Below are 10,875 nucleotides of genomic sequence, written 5' to 3'. Positions count from 1 at the left end.
TCTGCTCTCTTAAGGCTCGTACACACTATAAGAAAATCGGGTGAACACTTTTATCCAAGCAACTATTGTACGATTTTCGTATAGTGTGTACACAACTTTCTACAGCAGATTCCGACCTTCTGAACAAATTTCCGAAGGGACAAGCTCCAAAATTTTTCTCGTATGGGAACAGAATGAACGATTTTCGCTTAATGTGTACCGTTTTCATTCTATTTTTATATGAGAAAAATCAGAAATGAAAGAATATACATGTTCAAAAACGATAAACAACTAGAAAAAAGGCCTTTGTTGTACAAGAATTTTCGTATTAATTTTCCTTCACCGATTACGATTTGCTGTGAAACAACAAGGAAAATCGGATGATCGTTCGTCCGATTTTCTTATAGTGTGTACCCCACTTTAGACATCCATACAATGGATACACATAAACACTTTGCTGTGGCAAACTTCTAATACTGTGATTTGTTAATATATTTAGTTCCACTTACTGTACATTAAGATGTCCTTAGTTATGGAAAATTATGACAGAAGCAGTTTGGAATGAAATATCTACAAACCCCTTTAGACATGCAAAGCCAGTTAAAAAAACCTGTGTATTTGACAAATTAAAAAAAGACCATAATAGTTGAAGGAATTATTAAGCCAGAGATACTTTACAACATTAGATAAATGGCACCCAAATATACATAATGCATAATAATCTGCCAGCATACAATGAGTCCATACAAATAAACTATACAGTTTAATACTCAAATAACAGAATATCTTCCACAAAACATAAAGGTAATACACAAACATAATAAATTACATGATAAGAATTGCATGATCGAAATAGCTGATAGAGTGATAAGTGCAACATCAAGTCCCAAAGTTCATAGAAAAATTTGTTGGTCATCAGATTTGAAATAAAACATTTAAAGGTATAGTTCTTTTTTTCACTGTTACCAAATTTAGCTGCGCAGAATTTTCAGCAGTCCTTACGCTGGAATATTTGACTTTGTAGCTATATATATTATATGATGGAAGTTTCAGTTTGCATGATGGATGGTGCTCTTGAGTTTCGGTGAAATTGTGGAACACACTCTGAGCCGTTCCGTGAAATTGATAGGCTGTGCAGACGATAGTCTCGGTTTAGGTACTGGTTCAGATAAAAACTCCCCCATTTTCTCTTTAGCTCTCCTTGGACCTAAAAGGTGAACAAACCTTGATATTTTAGACCAATATAAATAATCGGGAAAAAATAAATTCCCACCACTTCTGCATTGGATTGTTGTACATAAAAAGGAGTGTGAAACACATTTTGTTTTTCAGAGGTAACGCTAAAAAAAGTTTTAAAAAAGAAATAAAAATTGAATTAGTATAGAGTGGTCAGCAAACCAGTGACCCCTTTTATTTTTAAACAGACCTATACTCAAACGTTATCATAAACCTATGTTAACAGTAAAGCTGGAGTGAACATGAAGTAATAGAAGGGCTAAAAGACTTTATAAAATGCTGCCCTAGGTTTAATCCAGTGCTGACCACATGTCTGACATGCGTTAGCAGGGCTGCTGTTAGAAATCATGGGACCCCATCAGTCCATTAGGAGCACCCAGGCGCCGCCCCTTCTCTCCCCTCCACCCCCTATATGCAGTGGATTGATTCATGCATAGCATGAATCTATCCACAGCCGCTGCCGCCGCCCCTTTGGGATCACTGGGCACATGAATTACAGCAGACAGTTTTTTTTGGAAGCACCTGATTAGAGCCATATGCTCTAATAGGCTTCAAAATAGCGTGGGCTCAGGATGCAGAGCATGCATCCTGAGCCCTCCCAGGTGTGTTGCAACAGCGAATGAATATCTTACTGTGCTTACTGCACCTGCAATAGAAAACCTATGCTGACCTCTTTGTTGGCCCATGTCTTCTGCCTTCCTTCTGTTTCAGCCTGGAGCCTCTGTAAGACCTTGCCATTCGACAAGGAACCATGGCATGTGGTGATGGACATAGACATCCCACACTCCCAGAAGTGTCAAAGTCTTAAAGAGGTTACAGAACTGGAATAGAGGAAAGGTTGGAGAGGTGTGTGTACTTTCCAAACCCTGAGAATTCCGCTTTAAAACGCTACCTTGAAGCAACAGCTCATACACTCATACATATAGTACCATATTTCCTGGTGTATACGGCGACCGGGCGTATAAGGCGACCCCCTAATCTTACAGTTTTTTAAGCGTTTTTTTCCTGTACTTACCGTATAAGATGACCCCCCTTCCGAGGCTTCTGACGCTTCATATTTCTTCCTTCTTGCTACAGCTGGAGCTGGCACCATATCCTTCTTCCTGCTTTTGCTGGAGCCAATCACAGCAAGCGATATATTCTATTGCTGAATACAAAGCCTACTTGGATTTACAGAGTAGCCTGCTCGGATTGGAAGAGGTTGTTACTCAAATCCGAGCAGGCTCTGTATTCATTTGAATACATCGCTCACCGGGATTGGCTCAGCGGTATATACTTTATGTAGCCGAAGCTACATTCACTATTACCAAACACCCAGCAGGCATCCGAGGGGCTGACCCGGCGTATAAGACGACCCCTGCTTTTTGGCCATTTTTTTTAAGTGTAAAAGGTCTTCTTATACGCCGGAAAATACGGTATACATTATTTTCTCCTCCACACGAAAGTTCCTGTAGTTTATAAACATTGAAGCACCAATCCTATTAGTGGATTTGGGCCAATGATGTCCTAAAGTAAAGTTGCACTTTTGCTGAGAAAAATTGCAGCAGTTATCTGTTATTGTGTTATAACTGACCAGCCACCTTCTAATTGCTGAGTGCTAGGAGGGAGAGTCTGCATGCTATAATTATTTCATCAGTGCCATTGTAGTAATACAAGGAAAACTTTCAGCCAATCATTTGAGCAGAAATACAGCAATGTGAAAGTAGTAAACACTGAAATAAAAGAATTTAAAATGGCTGAGTATTGCAATAAGCACTGGAAGCATCTTGTATGTAGTAATACGACTTTACTTTCATGGAGAAATATATTACATGTCTTACAGTATGGAGAAACATGAACAGGAAGCAGGAATATACAAGTACATGCACTGAGATAGACAATACATCCGTTTATATCATAGAAAACATGAACTATACACTATAATACTACATCGCCACCTGCTGCATAGGTAGGTGTAATGCATACAGTATTGTCAGTTTATTAACTTTACATTACATGCTGTTCTTTTTCAACATTTGTAAACCTCTGAAATAGGACATGAACACATCATATCCCTCTGCAGTGTTTGCTAGCCTCAATCCAAAGAACCTAATGTAATGCCTATCTGCTTTCTCTCTCCTCTGCTATCTGCATAAGTCACTTCTGGCAGGCTATGCTAACACCACAGATTTCCGAGGGACTGCTTCCCCTCTTTCCCAGCACACAGCAGGTGATTGATAGCCTCAGCAATGCATGTTTCCTTATGTACCTGTGTAGAAGGAGATTCCATCCACTCAGGTCTCCAATTACAGTGTGTGATGTCAGAACCCCCCCATTTCTAAAGCTGTGTAAAAATGTGTGCTTTAGGAGGCTGTAGACAAAGGAGGGCTGTAGACTAATGTCTTGTACAAACGGTCGGACATTCCGATGACAAAATCCGTCTGATTTTTTCAGACGGATTTCAGGCCAAACTTGTCTTGCATACGCATGGTAGCACAAAGTTGTCGGAAAATCCGATCGTTCAGAACGAGGTGACGTAGAAGACGTACAACGGAACTATAAAGAGGCCAATAGCCAATAGCTTTCGTCTGGTAATTTATTCTGAGCATGCGTGCCACTTTGTCCGTCAGAATTATCTACACACGATCAGAATTTAAATGATCAGATTTTGTTGTCGGAAAATTTTAGATCCAGCTCTCAAACTTTGTGTGTCGGAACTTCCGGCGGAAAAAGTGAGATGGAGCCCACACACAATCGGATTTTCCGACAACGCGATCCGATCGCACATTTTCCGTCGGAAAGTCTGACTGTGTGTACAGGGCATAACAGGGATAACTTCTGTAGGAGGATATGTTTCATCTCTATGTACTATAAATAGAGGGAGAGAGATGGAATGGGAGATGGAGAAGGAGAGAGAGAGATGTTTGATTTTTAAGTACCAAAAGTATGCAAAATTACTTACTTCTGTGTTTAAAAAGCAGTACAGAATGGCCACAACCAGTCCCTGCAACAAAATAACACATAATTATAGTTTGTTTGGTAAAAAATGCTAAGAATGATGATGTAAAAAATGCAATAACCCACAGTAACCAATCAGATTTCAGCTAATTGAAGCCAGATCAGTTAAATAAATCTGCTGATTGGTCAGGATGAGTTACGCGCTTCACACATGGCCATTTACCTTACTATACAGGCCAATTCACATTGACTTGTGCTAAAATAGATGAAAAATGCAGGTACATTCCCATCCATTTTAGTCGTGTTTTAACATACGCTGATGTCCTTTGACATACATTTTGACATCCATTGACATGCATGTGCATCGTTATGGTGTGAATAGGACACCTTGGAAATTATTGTTTTTCAGATGTCCTTCTGATGATCTGCGTTTTACAGTTGTGCTAAAACACAGATCAATGCACTGATGTGAATTGGCCCTAAGTCTTAATTTGTCACAAGATCATTGGATGTACAAATGTATCTATTTACCTGAAATGACCCAACACAAAGCTCGAACCATATCTGACATTCACTGAAACTGGGCATCTGGAAAACAGTGAACACCATGTAGTGGACTCCAAACAATGGTATAAGCAGAAGGGTGGATTTTGTCAGCCTCCTGAAATAAGGCAAAAATAAAATATTACCTCCGTTAGGTCAAATTTTTTTTACAGGTACTTAAATAGAGCTGTTCATTTACACATAAACATCAGTCCCTGCCCTCAAGTAGCTGATAATCTATGGTCTCTAACTCACATACTAGGGGCAATTTTCCTACCGGCATGTCTTTGGAGAAAACAGGAGTAACATGCAAACTTTGGGCAGCTAATGGCTGGGAGTTGAACCAATGTCTCTATGCTGCCAGGCAGAAGTGCTAACCACTTAGCCACTGTGCTGCCCACTTGCCTTGTATGACAATAGCCTTACTTCTCTACAACTCAATGGCTGGTGCTGTACAAAAGTCAGAGTTCTGACATTAGAAGGAAATTTGGACCTTGCACCGATGAATTACGAATTCAGCACTGACCATAAAATAACTATTTACATCTAAAGAGGTAACATTTTAGAAGACTTCAATCCATTTCACCACAAAAACACACACATGGTTTGACACTTCCAAAAGTTATACACATGTGAAAGAAATAAAAAAAAAATAGGAATTGTATGTGGCCACCCATCTTTCCTCACATTTTAGAACTGTCAGTGGTGGGGGTAAAGAAGGACAGCACATGCCTTCCACTGATCTTGATATATGGTGAGCATAAACAACAGCTATGGGTGTTTGGATAAAGCTGTTCAGCAACATTCAGACTGGGAGAGGGAGCAAAGCACGTGAGTTGCGTGAAAATGTATTGACAAGAAACATGCTGAAAGAAGGAGAAAATAGAGTGAGCAAATGAATTATCACTCCGCTGCTGCTCAGTCAGCAGGGTAGGGGTAAAGACAACACTGCTATATTCCTAAAGGCTGGGTTCACACATATGCAAATTGGAAGCGGATTTCCCCGCATTCAGTTCGCATGAAATGCGAGTGTGACCGCCTCTCAATGGAACCGGTTCACACATGTCCAGGATGGCCATGTTCCAGATTGAAAAAGGGTCCCATGCGTGTTTGGGTCTGGTTCAGGTGCGAATTCAGGCAAAAATTCGGACCTGAACTGGTTAACAGACATGCACCAGACCCCAGGCACAAACCCGCACATATGTGAACCTGGCCTAACTGTATGTAGTGTCATCCACCTGGGTGATCTGTTCATCAGGATCTCAGGATAGGATGGAAACAAACACAAAGCCTTTGGCAGGTAAACCTGCTGCCTCCTATATTTTCGTTATGTGTTTTTAGTTGCTTGTATTGAGATCATCTTTTTATGATCAGCTAATTTATACATTAGCATCCACCTGAGAAGCTGGAAAGTAATTGTTATAGATCAGTGATGGTGAACCTTGGCACCCCAGATGTTTTGGAACTACATTTTCCATGATGCTCCACTACACTGCAGAGTGCATGAGCATCATGGGAAATGTAGTTCCAAAACATCTGGGGTGCCAAGGTTCACCATCACTGTTATAAATCATAGTATTATTTCTTTTTCATCAGATAAAGGACAAATTGCGGCCAGCAGGCAGCAGGTATGAACCTAGATGGAACAACAAGTAAGAATATGGTGTTAGGCTTTCTAATTAAGAAGTGCATTATGCTCTGCAAGCAAAAGGTCATGAAATCATTCTGAGTTAAATATTTATTTGCATTATAAAATGTTATAGATATAAGGAAAAATATACCAAAACATATGATGTTATGTCATACAGGAGATAAGCTTATAGGAGGTTATAAATATGCCAATTTTAAAAATAAACATAAAATTTACCAAAAATCAAATTTTCCCTTTAATGGAAATATGTATTGAAATGATCTAGAAACATAGAAACATAGAAGTCAGGAAAACAACAAAAAGTGGATATTTTCCTGTTAAAAAATTTGATTCCTGTTCTTCTGGAGTGTTTTCAATGCCTGTGACACCCAAAAGAGAAGTTCTGCTTTAAGTACACCCCCCCCCCCTCCTCCACCTCTCCTGCCATTTTTGGCACTTAATTTTTTTTTTCGGTGGGAGGGAGTACCTAGTTTTGACAGGTACCAGCTCTCACTTTCATTTGAATTGCCTAGGCGATCCAAGCAGAAGTTCTTCCTTCCTCCTCCCTCCCTGCAGTAATCTGGGACACGTCATAGGCCCCAGAGGACTGCCGTCCCCAGGACACGCAAGCTGTCACAGCCAGGAGCCCACAGTTGAAATGGCAGCACCGGCGAGAGAAGAGGGAGACAAGCGAAGGCTCGGGTGAGCACATGGTGGATTCTGGGACAGGTGAGTATGTTTATTAAAAGTCAGCAGCTACACTTTTTGCAGCTGCTGACTTTTAATAAACATAGAAAGGACTGGAGTTCCTCTTTAAGGGAAATATTTGGATGGCTATATGTCTGCTGGAAAGCAAGTCTGATAGAGCAAAGTCCTTGGTTTGCATCTAGAACTGTCACCAACAACAACTATATGAAAAAATCTGATGGATGTGAGACAATTTATGTATCCATATATGATATCTACAGAGATCCTGTGATCAGTGTCTTCTTTATTGATAGGAAGTTTAGGCAAAAACTCTTTTTTCGTGCATGTCCGATCAAATAATATCAGATGAACTGTCCTGATCGGCTCTCGTAAGCTCTGTACTAATGATCAGATTATTGTACGATCGCTCCGAAATCTGTATTTTTCGTACGAATTTCTGATCGTGTGTACCGGCTATTAAGCTGTGATTTTAGCCACATATATCTTCTTTTTTTTTTTTTACTTCAAGCCTGGGTGACCCCGGGTGTAATTAGGTTTATTTTGGTTGGTAAATATAGTCCCAATAAAGATATTTTGATAACATTTCTTTTGAATTATTTATTTTTTATGATGGATTCATTATACAAATGTGTTTTTATTTTCGCTTACTGTGACTTCTTCCCACATTCAAATAATTATTTTTGAAAAGTAAGACTGTACAGTAACACAATACAATTTTATTTTATATGCACTGATTTGGGTAGAGAAGTTGTACTTCCCATAAATAATTTTTCTATTATCAGAGAAATATAGTTGGCTGCCATTGCTGGCCTCCTTATGAAAATGCTAGTTTCCTGAACTTCTTTGCCTTTTTTCCAGAACTGGAAGAAGTATTCAGCACACTATTTTCAGATCAGATAATGTTCATGCCAGAAGGCCTTCATTACAAATAGCCAGCATCCATTTTTAAAAGGTCAATGGTGCTAGTCCCAATATTTTAGGACAAGGTTTCTTTTATGTATTTTCTTTTCCACTCAATGTTTACAGTTCATCTGCTAAACTGCTTTTGTCCATATGGATCACTTGCTAAATTTGTATATATTATCTACTGTCTTTGATGCTTTATAATGGCACTCCAGAAAATGAATTTTTGTTCAATATTATTTCAAATGTAGCTCCAAGTGTTCCAATCACTATCTGAGAATAAACTAGTTAGGCATCATACTGAATATACTATATTTAAGACCCCTTTTCACACTGGGGCGGTTTTCAGGTGATTTAGCGCTGGAAGTGGCCTCTGCTAAGCGCCTGAAAACCGCCTCACATTAATTCAAGTGTGACTTTTCACACGGGCGGTGCGCTTATGGGACATTCCAAAAACTCCTGTAAGTAGCCCCTTTGGGGCGGATTGGGAGCGCTCTATTTAGTGCTCCCAAAACTCCCTGCCCATTGGAATGAATGGGCCGCGCTTCCGAAACGTCTGAAAAGCAATCTGGAAGCACAGCAACACAGGAGTTTTTCATACCTTCTTTGGGGTTAAAATCTCCCCGCTAGCGGCCAAAAAGCTCCACTTAAACAGCGGTAAAGTGCTGCTCAAACGAGCGGCGCTTTGCAGTGAGCGCGGTCGTGGCCCCAGTGTGAAAGGCGTCTAACAGAAGTGGATGACTAAACTATAATGCAGTTGAAAGCAATGGTGAAATTTAATTTCAGAACATATATATTTGAATACGTACTTAAACTGGCATTGGTCATTGCCCCCTACGTCAGGAGATCTTAGCTTCTGCAGTAAGATTCGAATGATATTAATAAATAGACAGAAGTTTACCTGGTGAAAAAATGCAGAAAACATATCAGTAGTTTTAAACAAACCCATGTACTTTTTATAAGTAACAAATAAATCAACATTTTCAATGGACACTGAAAAGCATTCAGCACATTAGCTAGACAAGATTATATAGAGATGTTTGGAATTGGAAGCATTTTGGCTATACAGTGCCTTGAAAGAGTATTCACAACCCTTGAAAAAGGCTATAAGAAGATAGCAAAGCATTTTCAGATGTCAATATCCTCTGTTTGGAATTTAATTAAGAAATGCCAGTCATCAGGAACAGTGGAAGTTAAAGCAAGATCTGGAAGACCAAGAAAAATATCAGACAGAACAGCTCGCAGGATTGTGGGAAAAGCTATTCAAAACCCACGTTTGACTGCACGATCCCTCCAGAAAGATCTGGCAGACACTGGAGTTGTGGTACACTATTCCACTATAAAGAGATACTTGTACAAATATGGTCTTCATGGAAGAGTCATCAGAAGAAAACCTCTTCTACGTCCTCCCCACAAAAATCAGCTTTTGAACTTTGCAAATGAACATATAGACAAGCCTGAGGCATTTTGGAAACAAGTTCCGTTGACCGATGAGGTTAAAATAGAACTTTTTGGCCGGAATGAGCAAAGGTATGTTTGGAGAAGAAAGGGCACAGAATTTAATGAAAAGAACCTCTGTCCAACTGTTAAGCATGGGGGTGGATCAATCATGCTTTTGGGTTGTATTGCCGCCAGTGGCACAGGGAACATTTTACGAGTAGAAGGAAAAATGGATTCAATAAAATTTCAGCAAATTTTGGATGGTAACTTGATGCCATCTGTGCAAAAGCTGAAGTTAAAGAGAGGATGGCTTCTACAAATGGATAATGATCCTAAACACACCTCAAAATCCATGGGGCATTACATCAAGAGGTGTAAACTGAAGGTTTTGCCATGGCCTTCACAATCTCCTGACCTCAACATTATTGAAAATCTATGGATAGACCTTAAAAGAGCAGTGTGTGACAGACAGCCCAGAAATCTCAAATAACTGGAACACTTTTGTAAGGAAGAATGGGCAAAGATACATCAAACAAGAATTGAAAGACTCTTGGCTGGCTACAAAAAGCGTTTACAAGCTGTGATACTTGCCAAAGGGGGTAGTACAAGATATTAACTCTGCAGGGTGCCCAAACTTTTGCAGATGCCATTTTTTTGGTTTTCTGTAATTTTGAAAGTGTAAATGATGGAAATAAAATCTAACTTTTTTTGACATATTATAAGAATGTCTAATCTGTAATTTGATGCCATTTGGAGATTTTTCCATCTTTCCTTGGCTTCGTTATGCACATTAATACACATTTTTACCTGGGGTGCCCAAACTTTCGATTCCCACTGTATAAACAAATATCCCAAGCTTTGAACATCTTACAGAACACTGTTCAATCCATCATCCAAAAATGGAAAGAGTATGGCACAACTGCAAACCTACCAAAACATGGCCACCCACCTAAACTGATGGGCCAGGCAAGGAGAGCCATAATCAAAGAAGCAGCCAAGAGGCCCATGGTAACTCTGGAGAGCTGCAGAGATCCACAGCTCAGGTGGGAGAATCTGTCCAGGACAACTATTAGTCGTGCACTCCACAAATCTGGCCTTTATAGAGTGGCAAGAAAAAAAAAACATTGTTGAAAGAAAGCCATAAGAAGTCCAGTTTGCGGTTTGTGAGAAGCCATGTTGGGGACACAGCAAACATGTGGAACAAGGTGCTCTGGTCAAATGAGACCAAAATTAAACTTTTTGCGCTAAAAGCAAAACGCTATGTGTGGCGGGAAAACTAACACTGCACATCACCCTGAACACACCATGAAACCGTGAAACATGGTGGTGGCAGTATCATGTTGTGGGGATGTTTTTCTTCAGCAGAGACAGGGAAGCTGGTCAGAGTTGATGGGAAGATGGATGGAGCCAAATACAGGGGAATCCTAGAAGAAAACCTGTTAGAGTCTGCAAAAGACTTGAGACTGGGGCAGAGGTTCACCTTCCAGCAGGACAACGAC

At 39.9% G+C, this 10,875-nt stretch overlaps 1 protein-coding gene across 1 annotated transcript in view; it reads right to left on the bottom strand.

Annotated features, from left to right (window-relative positions):
* Window positions 1-621: 621 nt before the first annotated feature.
* Window positions 622-10,875, bottom strand: part of VIPR2 (vasoactive intestinal peptide receptor 2) — a 169,258-nt gene continuing 159,004 nt past the window's right edge. Inside the window, exons 10-13 of the mRNA XM_077491134.1 lie at window positions 8,746-8,837; window positions 4,684-4,813; window positions 4,157-4,198; window positions 622-1,186 (exon numbers count right to left, since the gene is read on the bottom strand). Of these exons, the coding sequence (XP_077347260.1) occupies window positions 1,013-1,186; window positions 4,157-4,198; window positions 4,684-4,813; window positions 8,746-8,837 (438 nt within the window). The 3' untranslated portion in view covers window positions 622-1,012. The remainder of the gene's footprint in view (window positions 1,187-4,156; window positions 4,199-4,683; window positions 4,814-8,745; window positions 8,838-10,875) is intronic.

Source organism: Lithobates pipiens, unplaced genomic scaffold (genome assembly GCF_037356315.1).
Source record: "Lithobates pipiens isolate NorthernLeopardFrog02 unplaced genomic scaffold, aLitPip1_a1.2 Scaffold_19, whole genome shotgun sequence".
NCBI lineage: Eukaryota > Metazoa > Chordata > Amphibia > Anura > Ranidae > Lithobates > Lithobates pipiens.
The sequence above is the reverse complement of the archived record's forward strand: the minus strand, read 5'-3'. Positions and strand labels throughout refer to the sequence as shown.